This window comes from Microtus pennsylvanicus, chromosome 13 (genome assembly GCF_037038515.1).
Source record: "Microtus pennsylvanicus isolate mMicPen1 chromosome 13, mMicPen1.hap1, whole genome shotgun sequence".
Classification (NCBI taxonomy): domain Eukaryota; kingdom Metazoa; phylum Chordata; class Mammalia; order Rodentia; family Cricetidae; genus Microtus; species Microtus pennsylvanicus.
In genome coordinates, this window is record NC_134591.1 from 32,965,754 (window position 1) to 32,989,658 (window position 23,905).

General features: G+C 40.1%; 1 protein-coding gene across 1 annotated transcript; it reads right to left on the reverse strand.

Annotated features, from left to right (window-relative positions):
• Positions 1-699: 699 nt before the first annotated feature.
• On the reverse strand, positions 700-23,123 carry LOC142834036 (cytochrome P450 2J4-like). Its single transcript, XM_075946004.1, has 9 exons — positions 22,913-23,123; positions 17,336-17,498; positions 15,202-15,351; positions 14,628-14,788; positions 10,329-10,505; positions 7,875-8,013; positions 5,140-5,327; positions 3,354-3,492; positions 700-1,158 (listed from the first exon to the last, which is right to left on the reverse strand). Exons 1-9 carry the CDS (start codon positions 23,120-23,122, stop codon positions 980-982), a joined length of 1,506 nt encoding a protein of 501 aa, XP_075802119.1. The 5' UTR covers position 23,123; the 3' UTR covers positions 700-979.
• Positions 23,124-23,905: the final 782 nt, after the last annotated feature.

The following is a 23,905-nucleotide window of genomic DNA, read 5'->3' on the forward strand; positions in this document are numbered from 1 at the left end:
CAATATATTTGTGAGTTTGTTCTCCCTTTTTCCCAATTCCATCAGGAATAGGTTATCTACACTGAAAGGGTAAAGCCAGAAAATCCTCATATTAAGCACCGATAGATGATGTATAATATAATATTGATAAAATTAATAAAAATTGAACATATCACCATAATCCTTGATTTCTAAGTACAGCTGCATTTATTCTTACCAAGTGGAGGAAGTGATTCCTATCATTTGGCTTCCACATTTAGAGAGTCACCATGAATATATGTGGGTATTAGGAAAGCAATAGAATTTTACCAAATGAGAAAGCACCACATGAAGCCTACATATGGGAAAAAAATACTTACCAACTCATCATCTCATATCCAAAATATATAAAGAACTCTAGAAAGTCGATGTCCAAAACCTAATTTAAAAATGGGGTACAGATCTAAACAAAAGTCTCAAGAGAGGAAACTCAAGTTTCCTAGTTGGAGGTAGAGCTACATAATTAGAGACACATCTGTCATTTGGGAGAGTCTTCATGGCCTCTTCCTATGGATGCAACCAGAAAGTAAATTCTGATTCTTCTTCTCCTTTTGTACCACTTTAGACTAATATCTCGATGTGCCATAAACAAGTGAGTGTCTATGAAAGGAGGGTGGAAAGAAATCGAAGGCACAACGCTTGAGACGTGACTCATGATGCACTTAGCATTTTTAATTCAGCAATTTGTTTTCAGCGCATTTTCTTTATAGGAGGAATGATCATTCCCCCTGCAATTTTAGATAAAATGATATGCCTCTGAGCTCATCAATGATTTTCCCACCACCAAATTAAGGGTCAATAGTTTCGAAATTTGAATCAGTTTTCTAAGTCCAATTCCTTCACTACTTCTTGAGTTGCCTTCATTCTCTGACACCACTCTCTTCTCATATGAGCGAGGCCCGCAAGCTTGAGGACATCCACCATTTCTTCCTGTACTCTTTTTCTCCTTCCTTCTCCAGCATCACAGTCTGGGGACAGCACAGAGGCGGTGACTGACTGGGGAATGCGTGAGGCCCATTCTGAACTTCAGGCTCAGCTTCTCATTGACTGGGGGCTTGAAGGTAAAGTTTTGCAAAAGAGCAGTGAAGAAAATGAATAGCTCAGACCTGGCCAATTGTTCTCCTAGGCAGGCTCTCTTTCCTGTGGGACCAAAACAGAAAATGAGTCACTTTCTTAGCTGATTTTAGTGCATGGAGGGACTGATGTCCACTGCTTTTAACTGCAAATAATGAGCTGACCGTGAGCTTTGTGTCCATCTGATTATGTCTACCACCTTCCTGATTTGCCCATTAGAGCCACATTCAAGATGGCATTTCTTGACCTTGGCCCAACAATATGTCCCAGACTTGCATTTTCACATTGCCATTATTCCAGGTATCCTGTTCCCTTGCATTGACTAATGTGATGGTAATACCTCGGCAGGAAGCATTCACATAACTCTGGAAACCTTTGCTCTAGGTCATGTCACACCATACACACCTGCACACGGTGTATTTATCTACATGTGTCTATGGATATGTATTTACAGGGCAGTCTCTCTAGTGAATAGGTATGTTTACACAGGTAATCCCTGATGGTCCAGGACAACCCTAGCACACCACTGTTTTTTCCCTCAGTGAGCATCCTCACCATGTACCCCAACAGCATTGCAGATTTCCACATAGTATCTAATCTATCTTTAAGCCCACATCTGTGTAGATGTGTTTGTGTGTATGTGCGCCCATTGTGTGTACACAGGTGTGCACATATGTATAGACTTTAGTGGCCAGCAATGTGTGCTTATGCTCAAGTGCCATCCAATATATTTATGTATGTATTCATTTTGGAGGCAGTGTCCCGGGCAACCAGGCCAGTGAGTAAGTGAGTGCCAGGGTCCTCTTGTCTCTGGCCATCGAGCAGAATGAGAACAAGCATATGCTGACATACTCAGGTTTCTCTGGGGCTTCTGGGGATCAAATCAGGATATTATGTTCATAAGACAAGCAATTTACCAGCTGAGTTACTATGTCAGGTACCTTGAGTAACTTGTTACTAGATTCCTTTATTCCTAAATCATACATGTTGAGTGAGAGAAAGAAAAGAGCAAGAGTAATAGTGTAAAATAGGAAGCCAAGTTACAGACTGGTTCTGGGCAAAAGCTTTTTTTGAGTGGCAATGATTTCCATTTTTCCCACTCTCCAACTTGTCAAAGGTCATTTGGCACTATGAGTGATTGTGAAACACACTAATACACATAAAGTGGACAAAGTCTGTCCCTTGACAATACCAACCAGTATGGATGCTGGTGTCAGAATTGACACTAGAGAAGAAAAAATTCTTTTTTTTATTTCCTTTTTTCCTTTCCTATCCTTTTCTCTTTTTCCTCTTTTTCACTTGTTTTCTCTCTTTCTCTCTCTCTTCTCTCTCCCTAGTAGTTGCTGAATCTTGGGTCTTGCATATTCTAGAAAGTATGCCTTCACTGAGCTACACCACTTTATCTCTATTAAACATTACGACAGGATCTCCCTAATTTACCAGGATTAATTTCTCCTCAGCATCACATTTTAAATCAATTCCATTTGACTGTTAGAGTGCATACTTTGAAAATAACTTGGGACACTAAAAAATCTTATGAAGGAGTTCCATACATACCTTAGTAAAGATGGAGCACATTATAAATGTCTATTCTTAATGTTTGGGGGAAAAATGAGAAATGCTGAAACACCCAGCTATGATAGAAGAAAGTCATTGGTTAAGTAATAAAGAAACTGCTGGGCCTCATAGGTTAAATCATTGGTGAGAGGAGTAAACAGAACAGAATGCTGGGAGGAAGAGGAAGTGAGATCAGACTCGACAGCTCTGCTCTCTGGAGCAGAGACGCCATGCTCCTCTCTCCCAGGCAGAGATGCAATAGCTCTGCTCTCTGAGACGCATGCAATGAAGCTATGACCCAGGATGGACATAGGCTAGAATGTCCCTGGTAAGCCACCTCGTGGGCTACACAGATTATAAGAAATGGGCTAGTCCAGGTTCGATAGTTAGCCGAGAAAGGCTAGATATAATGGGCCAAGCAGTGTTTAAATGAATACAGTTTCTGTGTAATTATTTTGGGTGTAAAGCTAGCCGGGTGGCCAGCAGGGTGGCGGGACAGAGCCCACTGCTCTTATTACAACACAGCTAGGGAAATGGGGGCTCTGAATTAGGGACAAGGACAGGGAATGCAGGACTTCAACCAAACACAAAATGGAGTCACACTGGTCAATCTGGAGATGTTTTCATTAAAACAGAAGATTATGGGATGAAAGGAGGAAATGGCTGGGTGGAGCTTGAACCCTCTCCTGCTCATCAAAACTCACCCATTGAGAAAGGGAGGAAGGAGTCTCTCTTCTTAAACTGTCCATTCTCCAAAAAGTGCTCTGGATTGAAGGTTTCTGGAGTGGCCCACTTTTCGGGGTCACTGTGTAGTGCAGTCAGGTTTGTTATAAGCATGGTACCCTAAAAATGATGGTAAAGAGTCATGCTTCGATATATGGAACAGACCTTAATAGAGGTAATTGTAGATACTTCTTGAGCTCTCATGCATGACTCTCCCCAATTAGTACATTCTCCTTTGTTGAGATAACTTTGCATTGACTGTGAGTGCCTTCAGGGGATATTCTAGTCCATTAGATTGCTTTTTAATGCTGAATACAAGTCTATGGGAAGAGGTTTGTACAGGTCTAGGGAAAGACATGTTAGCATCCAAAGAAGAATAATGAGGCACCTCTTACTGTCAGGACGTGGGCAAGGTATTGATGAGCCTTCCTACTCTGTTTTTCCATTCTCAACCCTCAGTGTGTGGGAGTCTGATCCCAGTTCTCTGGGTCAGGTCCACATCAAGAAACGAGAGTTTTCAAGCTTATTCCATTAGGATTCCTGGCATGGTGCTTGGGCTCTCCATAGTGTTCCTTTTATCACACTGAATCACCCACCCTAGCAGTGACTTTACCCATTCATCGATCTCTCTTGACTTTGTCATGTCCATTCCTGATTCCAAGAACCACGTTAGTGCATTTTAGACCCACGTCTGCTGCACAGCTAACAGTGAAGTGTGCCATGAATGTGATGACTCTGTCACCTCTTATATTACACACTCTATAGTATGCTTTCATCATCTTATGCTAGTATCTGTAAACACATTTCCAGAGTTAATCAACAAATGGCAGCAGAATTTCCCTGACTGGGGATAGAACCGTCTTTTGTGGTGTGGAGGGTATATCTTTCAGGATCCCTATGCAGAGATCTTGAGACTCCTGGGAGATGTGATGTGGATCCAGTCTATAAAGAGAGGGGTTTTAACATAGATTCATAGAGAAACATCAGAGGACATCTTTTAAATGTCAAAATACTACAAGCCCTTTGGAGGAAGCATAGGCTGATCAGAAAAATCAGGACAGGTTTGGTCCCAGATTTCCCACTATGTTCAATAGTAGAGAGATTTGATGTAAATCTAATTTACTTAAGCCTCACTTTCTAATCTCAAACATGAAATGAATAGTTATTCAGAAAAGCGAATAAGACCTTGTAAAGGAGTTAAGAGTCAACAGCACACAAATGTCACTTAGAAACTGTTGACTCTCTGTCCCTTTCTAATATTGCATTTTCCCCTCATTTGACAGAAATCATTTGTATGTAAATTATAAGCCTGTGGTTCACTGATTTATAAGCAACAGTCTCACTGTCATGGTAGCACAAGTGCCTCAAGTTTCGTTCTCATTTCTAGCTCAGTGTTTCAAGGCCTGTGTAGCAGCATTTTCTAGCCCAAGCCTGCAGTCCTTCATCTTGAGAGCTGCTCTCTCAGGTATCATCTAGCAGAGAACTGCTCACTGTGTTAGCCCACATTAGCACGGGAAGAAGCTAGGATGCCTTTAGCCAACAAAGCCAGGCTTTGCCTAAATTTGGGCAAGGACGCTTCTCTCCCCACTGTATATGTAGATATCTGTTTAGATGCTTGGAGAACAACTAGTATTTTAGCAGTTATACTATCTTTCTGCCCAATTTAAACGATCTTTTGAGCAAGGAATGTATGTCACCTTTAGTTTAGGTTTTTAGGATGAGGTAAACAATTGTCAGAGGTATCCAAGGCTGGGAGAGCATAGTTACCTTTGGAAAGTGGAATCCATTCAAACTGGTGTCCTTTGACACTTCCCTGGGAACATTCATAGGGATGATGTTACCCATTCTCTGCACCTCATGGACGACAGCATTGGTGTAGGGCATGGACTCTCGGTCGGCCAGGCTTGCCTGTCTCTTCTGGCCAATCACTCTGTCAATCTCAGCCTGAACTTTTTCTGAAAGAAAACAGGAGATCCTATTAATTTTCAAATTTGGTTCTTTCTTCTTAAGAGATCTAATAATCTACATGGGAAGTAGAAAAAGACAAGATCTCCTGAGTAAATTGGGAGCATGGGGACTTTGGGGGAGGGTTGAAGATGGGAGGGGTGAGGCAGGGAGGGGAGCAGAGAAAAATATAGAGCTCAATAAAAATCAATTTAAAAAAGGCAAAAAAAGCAAAAAAAATGAAGCAGTCTTGCTCTGATTTTATTCTAGTAACCTAGCTGTATAGATGTTTCCTTAACCCTTTAAAAGATTGATTTAAAGGACAAATCCACAATTCAGTGATATTTCTCTGAGCCTACAACATAATCCTAACTTTCCTAAATGGAATAGCGGTGTTAACATGGCTAACCTCAGAGAAGTACCTAGTCTGGTATGAGTAAGTTCCTTTCCCAAAATGTATTGCAAACAATTCACATTCACGCTTCATAGTCCTAGAGCCTGAGGATGCTTAGTGCAGGGCCCCAAGATGTTTCTTATCTGGTATGAACGAGTTTCTGTCTCATTGATGTGAAAGCTTCACTGAATCCTCATGTAATAGGGAGAAATAAGTCTCCGATTCTTCTTTTATAAAAAGTTTATACTTTTTATAATAGTATATTTCTGTCAGGGGAGGGTGTCTCATGGCACAAGAGTGGAGGTCAGAGGACAGCTGGGGGAGATGCATGTTTCTCATCTTGTACCATGTGAGTTTTGGGAACTGCACTCATGGCAATGGTGAAGTAGCAAGATCCTCTACATCTTGTGCTGTCTCTCTGGCTTCTCTGCTACCTCTTTTAAAGGCGATTATTCCCTTCATAGGAACAATCACCTCCTAACAACATACCACTGGTAATTAAGTTGCAACAAGTGGATTCATAGAGAACACACGAACATTCAGACCACAGCACATATGTAGGCTCTCATTTCTCCAGGAGATACATCAGCATGGGCAGTGGATAGCAAGAAGTCGCTGCACAACATTGCTAATTAAATCCTCTAGATTTCAGTTTCCTCATCTGATTAATGAGAATAACTGAGCCTTATCTTAAGGATGTCTTGAAATCTATATGAACAGATAGAATCATAATAAGGAATGATAATGGTTGTTATCTTTCTTCCAATATGCTCATGGAGCTTAATCAGTTATCCAGCTAAAATGTCAATCTCCTGGATTCCTATTGATATTTTGTGATATTTTGAAGCTGTTATTCTAGAAGTCAAGTATGTATTCTAACTCAGTAGTATTAATACTTAAAAAGATTATTCTCCAGCCACATACATATTTTAAGTGAAATTCAGTATGCTTATAAATAAATAGAGGTACGCATGTGCATTTTGAATAAAAAAAGAAAATACTTGGGCATGGAGGATAGTTCAGTCAGTAAGCAAGCTTGCAGACCTGAGTCTGATTCTTAAAATTCTTGTAAAAAAGTTGGATATGGTGGCACTCACTTCTAATCCCAGGGCACTACACAGTTGATGGCAGACAGATCCCTATGGGTTAGTGATCAAGCACTGTAGGTTATTTGAGAAGCTGATGGTGCATGAGAGACCTTGTCTCAAAATTGGATAGTCCCTGAGGAATGATAATTTGAAGCTGTGCTATGGCTTCCACATGTACAAACACACACACACACACACACACACACACACACACACACACACATGCATACATTCATGCACACACATACACACGAAGGGGTAGTTCTTTGAACAAATTTTTCTTTACCACATGGGAAGCACTCTTATTTTCTCTATCCAAATTTCATCTTACTGTAAAAACCATTGGCCTGTATTAACTATCTTGATTTTATACCTCATAGATAAACTGTTACTCAATAGTTGAAAAACAGAACAAACAAGAAAAATGTTCCTATTCTCAGATCATTAAACTTTTCTAGAATCTGAAGGCATACACATAATAGCATGGACCACTCTCCCTGATGAATGCCAGTCACTGGAGAAAGGAACAATGCATACAACATAGACATGGAAGAGTATCTGGTCATGTATGGAGGAAATCAACAGTAATTCTCCAGTTATCAAACCATAAAGAGATCTGAAATGACTTCAGGAGGTAGTACATGAGAAGATTCTTCTAGAATGAATAAAGACTGTGATAGAACACTCTTGATATCATGGCTTCGAGGCAAGAATTAGAAGAATAAGGACATGTCCAAGAGAGGACATAAAGTGTAAGAAGGGCACCACCCAGGGTGGGTGGGGTTGAAGTGAAAAGGCAGAAAGGTGACATCACAGTGCATTGAACACCAGAACAGAGTTTGAACAGAATTCAGGGGCAATGGAAAGGCCTACTGACAATGGAAGAGGAACCTAAATGGATGCACTTTGTAAATGTCTCAGTCCTGAGAGAACATGGAGAGCATATGCCCATTACCCAGGGCACATTGCCTCACAGCTATGGCCCTTCTTCTCACTTCAACATGTTCTCTTCTGGTGCCATTTAAGACATGGCTTCCAGAATTCTGCTTTGTCCAATGAGGTCACCACATGTTCACCTTGAACATCTGGATAGATCGCCATGTAGAGCAGAGCCCAGCGCAGGGTCGTGGATGTTGTCTCAGTTCCAGCAAAGAAGAGGTCTAGAGTGCTCGTGATGAGGTTTTCTTCATTGAAACTTGTAGTCTTCTCTGGGTACTGGAAAAGACAGCGTGTCCTTGTTTAGTCAGAAGATTTATGATTTCTCAATACATGCTTTCTGATGCTAGTGATCATATTTGAAGAAGGCATTTAAAATAATATTGCCATTGACCTTCTCAGCCAGTAGCTATTTCATGAGCTATCTATTGTTTCCAGTGCAACAATACAGACACCAGCAGATCAGGTATTCATCACCCTGACGTATGAGTTCATTAGGACACATTTCAAATGATATTATTGTGATCTCCTTAGAAAACATTTCCTGTTCCAAGTACTGGAGGCTAATCAAAAGTTTCTGGTACTCAGGTGGATGAATAGCAAGACAACTATTTTCTTGTGACTTTATCTTTCCAAAGCTTTAGGAGGATGATAACAGAACAGGATAAAGACACACACATATTTAACTTCCAGTATCAGCCACATCACTAAGTCACTCTCTGACCTAAGAGGTTCACATTACCTTTATCTGCTTCAGTTTATAAGAACAGAATAATGCTCATATTTTAACATGCCATGTCAAACTGTAGGAGATACAGCAGACATATCAAATACTCTACAAATGCTTTTTGTTGATCTAAGAAGGAATGATCTGTGTTTATTTATTCTTTGGTAGCCCCATTAATTTTTCATAGGCAAAACCTTGATTATTCCATCAATTATTCTTTGGGATAAAATTCCATCTTCACTAACTTTCTATATAATCATCATTCTCTATAATACTCATTATGTTGATGGTCTCACACCTGCACTCCATATAGTGAATTATTTGCCCCTTTTCCTTGAGATATAATATTGCTACTATTGATACTATACCAGGAGATGAACTGTGCTAGAACACGGGAAAAATTTTACTAATGGGTTCCCCCTGGGCAGAGAAGGAATCCATCATCTAATGAGTCAAAGTTCTTAAGAAGGATTTAGTGATGTGTATTTTCTAGGAGTCTACTGAGATCAGAACATTAAAAATAGTGGTATAGTTTGGTTCTAAACTGATCACCATATGCTCAAGTTTTGATTACTTGGTTCCTAGTTGCTGGTAATCTTTTAGGTTCCTAGTTGCTGGAACGTTGGCAGGTGGGGCTCAGCTGGAGGAAATAAGTCACTAGAAAGCCTGTGGTTGTATCAAAGCCCTGGGTCCTGCCTAATTTCTGCTTCCTGATCTATCATGACACAAACAGGCACAACCACATCTTTTTCTCATGTTTTCTCTTTCTTGATCGACCAACACCCCTTGAAAATATGAGACAAAATAAACCATGAGCCTCTTAAAATGCTTCTGCATATTATTGTCACAAGTTGCAAATGTATCAAATAAATCCATTCAACTGCTTTCTGTCTGCTTGGATATGATAGGATGGGAGATTATGGGAAGGCAGATGACCCACCCAGACTCTAGCATTTAGTTGAACTTTGCCTGTGTCTTACAGTTGGGGCTGAGTGGGGGTGAATGTTGGCCTTAGAAGAAATCATCAAAAACAGAATTCTGATGTTAAATTGCTACTTTCACGTTGTATGTAATTCCTACATGAATAAAAGGCAAATAAAGAGTAAAAGTCAATGAGAGGCATGAAAGGTAAGTATCTACCATTTACAGGCAGGAAACCATTTATTTCTAATGACAGCACTGAGTTAATATTAATACTATTTTCACTCACAGGGGGTAGGGTATGTGAAGCAATGATGTACAAAGATGTCTATATCTTCATTTTTGGAACATTTACATGCTTCTTGAAAATCTAAAATATGCTGTGTAGGTAATTTGAGAGGGTACAATTATTTTGAAACTATCTTTAAGAGAAGGTGCTTGAGGAACACAATCAAGTAGATAAGAGGAAAAGAGATGCTACAATTTTGGAATTGAAGACAGAAAAAGAACCAAAGCAAAAGACATCAGTGCCCTCATAGTCAGGTATGGTGGTGCTCATCTTTAATCCCAGAACTCAAGAGGAAGAGGCAGGAGGGTTTCTGTGTGTTCAAGACCAGCCTGGTCTACAGAGTGAGTTGCAGGACAGACAGCCAGTGCTACATAAAGAAAACTTGTCTTAAAAAAACAAAGAAAAATGTAAGCAAGCAAGCAAACACCCAAAATTGTTGTCAGCTTTAGGAGCTTGGAAATACAGGGTCATATAGTTCCCACAGTCTTTTAAAGAATGTTATGTGCCGAAAGGAAGAACATATCATGAGAACTGTAAGAGAATAAAGCTGTGTCATGTTAAAGCACTAACTTTGTGGTAGCCTGCTGCCTGATCACTTGACAACTATTAAACCATTACATTGTCTTTAAGAAGAAGACACAGGAGCATCTTCCCGACCTTTGTCATTTCCGTGAGGAAAGCATCAATGAAGTCTCTTGGCTCATCAGGATTCCAGTCTCTCCGGTGATTGTCAATTATAGAAGAAACAAACGATTTCAGTTTTTCCCAGTGTCTGAACACTGTTTGGTGTGATCCAGGAAGATATTTCATTATCCATGGGAAAATATTGTAGAGCTGATTGGGAAAAACAACGCAGTCAATGGGACACCAAGATGTTACTTTACAAGGCTTAAAGCTATAGTCTTGTGTTTCCCTTTTTTTCTTACTGTGAAATTGTGGGGCCAGCTTCTCTCTTCCATCTCATTTACCTCCAAAATAGTTCTACTCTGATGTGCAAAGTGTATTCTGTAGTAATAAGGGAGCGGCGGCGGGGCTGCGTCCTCAACACCCCAAGCCGCCTGCCCGGCTAGCTTTACCCGATATAATTACACACAAACTGTATTCATTTAAACACTGCTTTGGCCCATTTCTATATAGCCTCTTCTAGGCTAATTCTCACATATTAATTTAGCCCATTTCTAATCATCTGTGTAGCGCCCCTAGGTGTGCTTACCGGGAAGATTCTAGCCTAAGTCCATCCTGGGTTGGAGCTTCGTAGCGTGCATCTTCCCTGGAGCAGGTAGCATGGCGTCTCTCCTACGTCTGCTCCAGAGAGCAGAGCTGCGGAGTCTGACCTCACTTCCTCTTCCTCCCGGCATTCTGTTCTGTTTACTCCACCCACCTAAGGGTGGGCCTATCCAATGGGCCTAGCAGTTTCTTTATTGCTTAACCAATGAAATCAACAGATTGATATATGACACTCCCCCATCAGTATTCGGCTTCAGAACACTTCTTTCTAGCCTCACTGCCTGTTATCTGCTACATAACACCATCTCTCTCTGGATATTAGGAGCACATTCAACGCTTTTATTGATTATACTATTAATGCTATTACAGCTTAGTTTGCATATAATTTCCAGAAAAAATATTTATCAATGTAACCACATGCTTGACCCTGTGACTTTCTATATTCACGGATGGTCTCTAGACTCAAAGTCAGAGATATAACTATTTACCTGTAAGACCTGTAAGTTGGAACCCCCAGATCTTCATGATTGACCCAGTTTCTCTAGGCACTCCCACCAGAGCAACCTCTGAGACCAAACTGAGGGCATTTCTGTCTTAGGCCCTAATTCATCGTGTCTTAAAAAAAATGTTGCTGAAAGAGTTATAGCCCTGTCCCTCACTTCATGAAATCATTGCTCAAGTCTCCTTACAGATCCCTTACCTGATTAAAATAACAGGCACTTTTTTCATCTTTCCATTTCTCTGTTCTGACTTATTTTCTCTCTGGGAAATTACCAGTAATATATATTGTACAAGGAACTGCACATCCTGATTACTCCACCGTGGTTTAAACCCCTTATGGTAAGACTGCAATTTTTAATGAATTATAGCTAATTGTGATGGATGTTTCTATAAAATTTGTAGTGCATAACAAAATGTAAAATCAACAACATTTAAAATGAGACAGACATGGGTGTGACTTATACCTCTTTCCTTCTGGTTATAATGAATTGTAGCAGATATAATAATGAGAACAACAATGTTAATAGTATGGAAAACGCACATGTGCTAATGGGGTCTCCCTGTATTCAAACACTGAAAGGCAAGAGATACTCAAAGCATTCCACAGATGTGTGGTGGACTACTGTCTATCTTTTCTTTGACACATCTGTGTCTACTTGCAGACACCATATTGCAGCATTTTCTATGTGAAAGATCATGGTGAAAATTTGGTAAACATTTGCAGCTGTCCATTAAAGTGTCTGATATAATCAGTCATTCCAAGAATGTTTATTATCACTCTCTTCCACCTTTAACTCCCTTCTAATATTTTTTTCACTTTGATACACACACCTAGAAGTGAGCCTGGTACTTACTGGACTCCCCTGACTTCCCTGACTCTGTGTACTGGAAGCAAAATAATGGAGCTGCTAGGTTTGGACTACAATGACCAAGAGCTAAAACACAGAATACAAAATAGTGTAGGAAATAAATGCAACTGATCTCATTCTTTATGCCTATTTTCATACAGGTAATTCATGCCAACTAATTTCTCAGTTATTAGTGATGGCAGCCCTGAATTTGAGGAGGAAACAGATATGGAGATGAGTAAAAATAAATCCACTTTGGGGTACATTATGGAGAATCCATGCATAGGAACAGAAAGTCTTCAAGAGAAAAAAATGAGCTTTTGAAGGACCAGATTCTGTGCTTCAGATTCATTCTCTCTGGAAGCATTATGAACCCAAAATATAATAAAGCCAAAAAATCCACAACTGCTATCTGCACACACTCCAGAAGAGTGTCCAAGGGAACACAGAGTGTGGCACAGAAACACAAGAAATATGAAAATACAAGCGGGTTGAATGCCACTAAAAATCATGCACTCCTGAATTAATGCATTCACAGGTCTGAAACAAGTGCAATGCTACATAAAAGCTGAAAAGTTTTCTACAAAATATGATCAGTGACTTGGAGGCTATAAGAAAGCAGATGAATACAATAAAGGACCCGAAGAAGAAAGTCAACACTAGAAAGAAAAAACAGCAAAATGAATGAGAAAATCAACAAATCGATTGAACAGATCAACAAATAGGAAGACACTGAACACTTCAGCAAGAAACTGAAGTTTTGCTTTAAAAAATGGAAATGGCGAAAATAAATAGCTCAATGAGTCAATAACACAGTAAAATCCATCACCAACAGACTAAACTATGCAGAAGACTATCTATCAGGAATGGAGCCCAATGTTGAGGACACGCTTCATTCATTCCATTAGGGAATAATGAGCATGAGTATAATGTCTAAGAACTCAGAGAGACAATCAGAAACTGGACCTCAGCAGACACAGGATTGCAGGGTCACAGATAAGAAAACAAAGATCTGGGATAAAAAATAAGTGCATAGAGAATAATTTCAATGAATTTATAGCAGACATTTTCCCCAAATATAGAGACAGAAATAGATTTCAAAGACAAGTGGTATTTAGTCCTTTAAAATAAACACTTCAGAGGAAAGCACTTCTGTGATTTGTTAAAAATGTCAAAAAATACAAAAGCTGTAAGGAAAAACATTAACTCATGTGCAAAGTCATAAAAATTAGAGTATTAAACTTTTTATCATCAATCTCCAAGCCAAGAAATCATGAGAGGACACAGGGTCTCTGAAAGTAATTGTCAAACATGGACCCCATATCCAGAATTGTTATCATCTAAAATTAATGGAAAAACATGAATATTTTAGGAAAAGTGAAAATCAGAGTAATTCAGGAGCACTAATCCAACAATACTGAAGGTGTTTGAAGGAGCATTATACACAGAGTAAACAGAATGTCAATTATGAGAACACAGGAAACATAAATTCATAAGATGAATGGTTGAGAAAATGAGAACTAGGGAAACATCCATCATATCTAACACAGACATCAAGTAATCCTTGGTAGTAATAGGGAAGAAAGTAAAGTAAAAATGATTTAACCAAGAAGAAAAACAATAAAACCACAGTAGTTAGCTTATATGATTCAATAATATGTTGAATGTAAATGGCTCCAACAAGCTAAAAAGAGAAACAGACTAGCTGACCAAATTTAAAACGTAGATCAAAGTTTGTGTTGTTTGTATGAAATACACCTTACAGGTAAGATCGCCACAAATTAAGGAGGGAGAACATGAGCAAAGAAGTCGGGACCACGAGGGGTGCACCCACCCACTGAGACAGTGGAGCTGATCTACTGGGAGCTCACCAAGGCCAGCTGGACTGTGACTGAAAAAGCATGGGTTAAAACTGGACTCTCTGAACATGGCGAACAATGAGGGCTGATGAGAAGCCAAGGACAATGGCACGGGTTTTTTTTTTTTTTTTTTTGAGAAAAGGAGAAAAAAAAACAACTTTCCACCTCCTCCCAGCCTCCGATTTCCCTCCCCCTCCTCCCACCCTTCTCCCATCCTCCCACCCTTTTCCCCACTCCTCCCACACATTTCCCCCTCCCTCTCCAGTCCAAAGAGCAGTCAGGGTTTTCTGCCCTGTGGTAAGTCCTAGGTCCTCCCCCCTCCGTCCATATCTAGGAAGGTGAACATACAAACTGCCTAGGCTGGGAGGAGGAAACTTTTTTTTTCCTTATTTTCTCAATAAAAGAAAAGATTTAAAAAAAGAAAGATATTTGTATCAAATTCAATATTTCAAATGTTATCATATTAGCTACAAAATGACATTTGTAATACCCTTGACAGAGATTCAAAGAAGAGTGCTTACCAGGCACATCATTGATGCCTCCAAACATGTGGCCTCATCCAGTAGCCTCAGCATCTCCTGAAACTGACTGTCATGGTACTCAAAACGCTCCCCAAAGGTGACAGAGCAAATGATATTGGAAACTGCATTGTTGATACTGAAGTGAGGGTTAAAAGGCTGTCCTGGGTGTGGGGAGAGAGAGAGATGAGTCCTTCAAAGTTATTCATTTGTTTCTATTTTCTATACTGAATTAATTTGATATGATAGAGGAATACACATTGCAGAAAACCATGGAAGAGGCTCTGGTCAGATTATACTACATAAAGACTGACATGCTTCAAGGACTCTGCTAATACTGGGAGGCTCAACTGATGACGAGGCCGTAGGTGCAGCAGTGTGTCTAATGACCATCTGTGTGCCTACCTGCAGAACTCCCAGCTCATGGTCATGGCTACAAGTTTACTGCCTAGTCCTCATTTCAAAGCACAGCACAGTGACCAGAGCAAGCACATAAACATTTAGGACGAATATGTTCAATGAATGAGAAGGCCATAGTCTCCCATAACCTCCCACACCTGCCTTGTGGAATGCCCACCTTTCTCCTCTTTTATGACTTCCACAAGGTATTGGGCTTCCTCCTGTATGCGCTGCTCTAAGCTCTTCTTTCCCAACCCAAAGTTCTTCAGAGTCATCAGAGCAAACCTTCTTTGCTCCTTCCATGTCTGGCCACTGGAGAAGAGCACTCCTGAAGAGAAGACATTCAGCATTATGACACTGAAATTCTGGTCTAACATTACCTCATGAACTCTATGATATATGTGCAATGGAAAAAAGAAGGGCCAATAAGGGATTTGGTAGCTATCTAGAGAGAATACCCCCAAAGCAAGAAACATGACGTCTAACATCCTGGTGATCTGCAAAATCACACACTGGTATTTTTTTTATATATTGTGTAATCTACTCTTTTAGGTCTCTGCATGTTTATTACCAACCAGCAATAGGTCCATTCCCACCGCAGCAAAGAATGGAAGACTACACAAGAAAACTTTCCAAGCAAACACAGTTGTTTAATACCCAGGGGTTCAAATTCGTATCACCTTGGTTCCAAGCTGACACAAATATCTACTTAGTTCTGTTAGGTTGAATAACAGGAATAAACTAAAGGATAACACAAGACATAGAGGTATAAAAGGCTCTATAAGAGAATTCCTATTCAATACAAGCTTTAAAATATGAAAAATTAATTAATCAATAAGTTAAGACGCATCAGTATTCCACAGAGAAAGAACATGAGACAAACATTCCAATCTGTTCAGCATCTACAACCTAATTCATGACACATGCAATGCCATGTGCAAGTCAATTTCTTAACATTCAAAGAAATCATTGGCTCTGACATGAGAATACCCTCTGTATGCTGTGATTATTATTAATGAATAAAGAAACTGCTTTGGCCTGTTGATACAGCTGAACTTAGGTAGGAAGGCAGAACTGGACTGAATGCTGGGAGAAAAAGGGCAGAGTCAGGAGACATCATGGATCTGTAGCCAGAGGTAGATGTGCTGAAACTTTGCTGGTAGGCCACAACCTCATAGTGATATACAGATTAATGGAAATGGGTTATATTAAGATGTAAAAATTAGCCAATAAGAAGCTAGAGCTAATGGGCCGACCAGTGATTTAATTAATACAGTTTCTGTGTGATTATTTAAATTATGGGTCGCCGGGACAAACAAGCACCCCGTCCTTCCATAATTGCTGTGCCAACGTTGGCAACTACACCCACATAAAAACCGGAGAAAGCTTAAAAATTAATTCTAGACACAAAAGAACAGAGTTAAACATGGTTTGCTATCAATATTTTTTTTGGATTGGCTCGGTTTGCTAGAAGCAAGCAGAGGCGTGGATCCTTTAAGAGAGATTTTCCTAACTCAGCCATTGCAGAAAAAAGCTGTGGCCATTTTAAAATGCCAGCTTTCTGGGCTATGCTTTCAATGTGACCTCTGGCTCTTGCAGGATACAAAGCATTTGGATGGGGTTTGTGAGCAGACTTCTGCAGCTTAATTAATGGTGACATAGACTGGCTGTGTGTCTGAAATTGGGGTGGTGTGCTTGGCTCTCAGAGGCACAAGTGGCTCCACCATGCTGAAATGGGCAGGGCAAGCATGGAGTACTGTATTTGACCTAGCAAAATTGGAGCTTATATTCATAAGTGTTTAGCATTTTAAGAAGTGCGTCCAGTCAGAAAATACATATTGATATAATGGCAATATTGAGTATTCATGCTATTCTAGTCTAACCCTGTCTAGAAGGCTGGAGATTTCTGTGTTGCATGGCTTTAATAATGGAGTATAAGAAGCCAGAAATAAGCAGAGCAGCAGTAGGATAGGGCTGAATTACACCAGTTTTCTTAGGACAGACGATTGGCAAGGGAAAAGGGAAGTAAGAACACAGTGTGTCTGGCTGTGGCTGGATTCAATGGTTCCTTCTCACCAACACATTTATAATTAGCTAATTCAAGATGTGGTTATTTCTAATCTCTTGAAATGAGATGACACGGTTTAGTACTCTGATGGGTGCTTTCATTCAGGAAATGTGACATTCTGCTTCCTTTAAATATAATAAATTATGATGGAACTGTTTATGGCCATGTTGGAAAGTTAGATACAGGTACGTTTAACATATCAGAAGAACTATAATGCACACACCATGTCGCTCAATAAACTTACCATTGTTATTGTTGATACGTTCTCGGATACGAGTGATAGGGCGTTTCAAAATGTTTTCTTCCATGTGAGTAAAGACTTCTTTGATTAAGGGGAGTCCAGTTACCATTATTAAATTTACCCAACCAAAATTCAGGCTAATAATGTTCCCATATTTCTTCACAAACTGAAAAATATACCAAGAGTTATAGTTAAGTGTGCCTGTGTCTGTGTTTCCAAGGATGACAGGCATGTGTGTAGCTAATGGGATTCATGTTGAGAGGTTTCTGTGAGTGGGGAGATGTGCCATTGTTTGTGGAAATATTTCTGAAGTTGTGGTTTCCTTAACTGCACTTAACTCAAATTCAAATTAGGAAAAAGTTTTATTATATTATATAAAAGTTCATTAATGTAAGTCTTATGAGCTGACTATGCACCTACAATGTCTACCTAGAGAAATACATGAGGATATAAATTTCAATGAAGAAGCAAAATCATTGATCAGCAGCACCCTGAAATCTAATGAAAGGAGAGCATGTGACACATTTAACCTGACAAAGGTCAAGGAGGGTGCGTATAGGCTTGATGTTGGTGCAGTTTTGTGGACATCCTCATAGAAGAAATGGTTTAATCAGAAAATAATGCCCCACACTCATCACCATGCTTAACATGGGATGTAAATGTGTGACGACTTGGACAGACACTAAAGGAACTGTTATTGGTGTGATAGAAATCTTCCTGATTTCTTTCTTTTTCACCAAACTTCAAACAATTTCAGGATTAGAAATTTTCTCTTAAGTCTTTCATTCATATATCTATCCAACATGAACCAAATGATCATCAACTTGTTCATAGACTAACTCATGAAGATGCAAGTCTTTCAAAGATATTAAAGGTTGGACGTTAAACATTTTGACACTTAATGAGGCAGATAAAAAAGGACACGAGTCCAGAGAAAGATTGAAATGCATGTGTACTAGGTAGATATAGCAACTATGAAATCCTAGTTAATCACAATATCTACCATCTATTTAGGCAAAGGAGACCCTGCCTTCCCCTAACCTTGCTGGATATGAACTGTACAATAAAGAGCTGAGGATAGAAGTGGAGACATCTGTAAAGATCTGGAATAATGCAAGCATGTAGGGTCTATGGATTAATAACTGGGCTTTTAGGGCAGGTGTTCTCTTCCAAGTCTCAGGCTACCAGCTATGAAACGGTAAAAATTACTTCCCCACCCCCTGCAGAGTTCTGTGGGGGAGGATGAGAATGGTACTGTGAGAAGCACTTTGTTTAGTTCCAGGCACCCAACCATCAACTACATCTCTGAGAAATGAGTGAGCTCTGTCTTCAAATGCCTGGGGATACAAACGTATGGTGAGAGCCAAGAAAATAACCCATCAGGTCCAGATAGCTGCCCTCACTGAGTGGGTACTCAGTATGCTTTATGCTTTACTTTATTCTTTGTAACTGTTCTATCATAGTTAGAATTTTCATCATCCTTCTAAAAAGGAAATAAATTGCAAATGAAGTAATGTAGCCAAAAAAAATTCTCTTGCCTGGTGGAGGGGAGCTGCCAGATGTTATATACGTCTGTAGAAAATTAATACCTTTGAATCTCTATGAGACTTGGGGTGTTAGAGGCAGTTGGGATGGGGACCAGGCATGAAGGTATGAGTGACAGAGTATAGGGGAGTAAGAAGAGGGAGTTGGAGAGAATGAGAACACCCATGAAGATGCAGAAGACATAAGGTTTTGCAAAGTTTGATGAGAGTATGTGATCATTTCCAAAGATTCTTCTTCCTGTGTGTTCTCAAATCAGTCCTGAGTTGACCCACCTCTCCTTTTGTCATCCTGAGTCTTGTCAGTAGTACCAAACAGGAGGGTACAATCCTCCAGGTATCTGTGGTCTCCTTCCCTACTCTTACATTCATTTACTTGTGCCCTATCCTATCAGTCACAAAACCTTGAATCTTTGTGAATCATGTCAAACAAACATAATGATTTGATCTGATTCCAGGATCGTGCACCCATATTATAGATAGATCCTTACTTAGAATCTGTACTTCCTTAGTTCTTTATCCAGAGTCCTTGCTAGCTTCATTGGGTTTTAGCATTATCTGACTTGTCTTGTCCATAAGGCAGAGCGAACAAGTGTATGCCTTTTCTTTTAAGAGACGCCAGTAATCGATGTGTACAAACGAGGAAAAAACTAAATTCATCTTGATCAGTGTGTGGGTGAGATTTAGGGTGTATGAGAATTTATTGACTAAATTTATTTACTAAATTCATTGACTAACTTTCAATATCAATCATGAAGTTTAGGGATCAACTTATAAAATAAGGCTTAAGTGCATCGTAATTAGGAATGTGTACCACGTAGATTCCCTCCTTGTACTGGAGCGGCATCCAGCATCTGAGACTCGGCACTAGGGTCAATGTTCTTTCCATCTTTTCCAGCTCTGTGCCCAAGTATGTTTCTAGTTCAACACAAGGGATTCAAAACTTTTATCTTGTTGTGGAATGAATGAAGATGAGCAGATTCTGATCTTTACAATTCTCAACCATGCCAGGTCTGTCAGCAAATTAATGTAATAATGTATTAAATAACCAAGAAGGCCCTTGGGTATATGTCTTAAGGCAGGTAGGGCACAGTTTCACTATACATTAAGTAAGCCATGTGAAAATTAAAGCAAAGTGTATTTTCATTTTTTGAAATATTTATTTATTATGTATACAATGTTCTGTCTGTGTGTATGCCTGAAGTTCAGAAGAGGGCACCAGACCTCATTACAGATGGTTGTGAGCCACCATGTGGTTGCTGGGAATTGAACTCAGGACTTCTTAACCGCTGAGCCATCCCTCCAGCCCCAAAAGTATATTTTCTTAAAGGTGACTCAGAGGGATAAAAGAGTTAAAATTGAAAATAACAATAGATTGAAATAAAAGATATAAATGTGACAAAAGAAATACGAGACAGAAAAGTTAATAGTAGAAGTACATCTCCAAGTGAATTGTTGTAGAACAATGTAGGATGGGATGCACATCTTGGATAAAGAGAAAGTAGAAGCTATTCATTAATGAGATAAATGATCCATGAAGGCAAATGGCGTACCGGTTCTATTAGCCCCTTTGAAGCAATAGAAAAGGGGCATTCAGGAGGAAAATTACCACCACCATTAGCATTATATGAGAAGGTCTGATCATCTGAATCCTTACAGATCTGTGTAGTGAGGTGTGAGCTCTGTGTGTGTGTGTGTGTGTGTGTGTGTGTCAGTGCATGTGTGTGTTTTTTAATTGGTACAAGAACAAAAAGTGCATATTCTTTGTGACTTTAAAGTTTAGCATTTTAATTTTGGATGCTTGTGTGTATGTGTGTGTGTGTGTGTGTGTGTTTGTGTGTGTGTGTGTGCGCGCGCGAGCGCACTCGCGTGTTTGTGTGTGTGTATACTAGAGGTCAACCTCAGGTGTCATTTTCAGCAGCTGCCCACCTTGTTCGCTTGTTTGAGTCAGTGTATTTCCTTAGCTCTGAAAAGGCATGGCAGGCTGGCCAGTGAGCTTTAGAGCTTTGGCTGTCTTCTTCCTGTTCCAGAGTTCATTACAGAAAGTTCTTCAATAAAGAGAAGTTCTGAAACAGAGAACCGCCATAAACAGTGGCACTGTAACTTTATTTTTATTATGATAAAATCTCAAAACCTAGATGAACAAGTTATATGAAATTATTTCTGAGTGGGTAAGTGTATGTACATGGTGGTACATAAGAGAATGTGTTAGTGGTCTTGTTTGTAGAGAAGTAGTTCTTTGTCTCTTCTGCTTAATTGTGGTCTTATGTTGTTTTTTTTTTTCAGTATGTGCATGTCCTCGTGTGATTTTTGTTGTGATAAATCACTGACGAAAAGCATCTTGGGAAGAAAGGGTTTACTTTTACAAGTTGTATTCCATCATCAAGTGCAGGAGTGATGTCATCTCAGTGGACTGGACTCTGCTATATTAATTAACAACCAAAATCAAATGTCCCACACACTAAGGTGATGGAGACAACTCTTTAGTTGAGGTTCCCTCTTCCTCAGGTAATGTCTAGGTTTTGTTAAGTGGATTAAACCTAACCAAAAATGTATATATTCCTTTTAAGCTGAAAAAATCACTTTCTATTCAATAAGGAAACATAAAATAAATCTATGGACACAACAAAGCTTGGTAGAAGTACTTCTAAAAATGTTAAGTGCAGCAGATAATCAACCTAGTGGTCTACAATCAGGATAAAGACAGTGTAGGAAGGAGGAAAAGACATTATGTGGAGGGCACAGGTAAGAAGCTTCTTTCTGTGACAGCCTCCTCTGAGGGAATGTAGAAAGAAAGTGCTTGAGGTCAGAAAGGAAGTGATGAACTTGAATGGTCAGAGAAAAGACAGCTATGGGAGGATGAGTAAGGGGCAAAGACAACAGACTGCTCTGTCTTTGAGTCCCAGTTGCACTGACACTGCAGAGCTGTGCAGTGTGGGATGTGGGTCTCAGTGAGTGGGGACAGCACCTGGGGCAGTGCATCATACAGGGGAGAAGGCTCCCCCATGTTTGTAGTTGCTACAATTCACATGGAAAATGGTATTAGCAAACTCTCATAGCTGTGTGTGTGTATTGAGTAACACAGAACAGATGCTGGGAGGACAATAGAGATGTGAAGAGAGAGAAGATGATTAGAAAGGCATCTACTCGGAGAGTGTCCAAGAAACACACAGTGAAGGGATAATGGAAAAAAAAACAGAAGTGGGAATAAATTATGTGCTTAAACCATTAAATAGAAATAAATAATAAGACATGCTCACTCTTCACATGCAATGGGAAGTGACAGCGATAATTGAACATGGCTGGAGGATTCACTATCTAAGCAAGGAAAATTACTGTGGATAAAGAGGAACATTACATGGAAGATGGTCATTCACCAGAAAGAAGAACCACAGTCGTACATGTGTTCACAGTGAGCATGACAGTCTTTCCAATATAGGGGAGAGCTTCCAGAACTGAGTGGAAAGACAGTCAGACTCCCAGCAGAGCTGGAGATTCCAGTGCATCTTTCTCTGGAGTTGATAAAATCAGTAGAGGAACAGTCAGCAAGGATGTAGAAGGACCAAACAAGGATTAATAAGAGAGAACTAATATTTGTAGAAAACTCCAGTCAAGAGAAAAATATACTTCATTTTTCTCAACAAGAACTTTTACCAAGGAAGTAGAGGTACCACCTTCAAACACATTTCTGAAGTTGGAAGGGGTTCTTTGTCAAGATATATCACCATGCCTCCTTCAATACACCTGGACTTCAATAATAAAGGTTAAAGGAATTAAAATCATATACAGTGCGTTCTCTGACAATCAAAGAATTACGACAAAATTTAAAACCCAAAAGTACAAGGGTAAGAATTATCTCCAACTTTTTGAAAACTGAACAGCATATTTCTTAAAGGAGAACACACAGTTTTCGTTTGGAATAGCAGGTTGTCACCACCACCCTTTGAACCTGGTCCTCTGTGCTAGCAACAAGATGTCCCCTGTTCCTGTAGCTCATGATTACATCAGGACAGAGCTAGGCACCCTTTGCCCATCCTACCGGCTGTATTGAGAGATGGGTCTTCTCAAAGTCCAACTGGAAAATGCTGCCCACGAAGGGCAGACCCCTGGGACCCGGTGGGTAGTTCTTGGGGCGCCGATTTTTGAGGTAGTCAGCCAGGAACAGGAAGGTGACAGCAGCCAGCAGCAGAGTCCTGAGATGGAGCCCTGCCCAGACAGCAGCCACCAGGGAGCCCGCAGCAGCTATCATGGCTGGAACTGAAACCAGTTCTTTGAGGAATGTGAGTCTGAACTGGGACAAGTCCCAGGTGTTAACCACCAAGGGCTCCCCACAGAACCAATCCCTTTATTAGTCCCTCCTGTTTCCTCCCTGAAGCTGGGCTCTTTTGCCCCACCTATGTTTCATGGAGTAGCTTCCAATCAGCTTGAGGGAGCAGCTCTAATCAATGGTACAGAGCTCTTTGCCCTGCCCAGCCCCGCCCTGCCCCTCCCTTCAGAGTTTTTACCCTTTCCTCCCCAACCTTCCCTGACCTGCACTTCCTGTCTGTGTTTTGCCCTGCAGGTGTCCAAGAGTAATTCTATAGTGACTAGTGCTATGCCCAGCCAGGTGCCTGGCACTAAGTTCCCAGAGGAACACACAGGAAACGTGGTTTTAAAGGGCACCAATGGATAGGCTGAGTGGAACCAACAAATCTCAAGGGGGCCCAAGCCTCCAGAAAGAAGTACAGGCAACTAAGAGCTGCTGATGGGGAGATTTGGTCTTTTCCAGAGAGGGGTTCTCTAACTGGATATTCTATACTAAGTGGAGTGGCCAGCCCTGAAAACATGAACAGACCAGAAACAAAATGGACCCAGGAGGTTGTGTTTATATATCCATGTGTTTACATAGATAACAACTATAATAATCGATTTTTAAGAAGGTCATTAGTCTGAGTGGGGAGACATGGGCAGGACTGAAGAGAGGAAAGGGAAGGGAAGAAATGATGTGATTATGTTTAAATTAAAATTAAAAAGAAATTAGATGGAGTGTGGT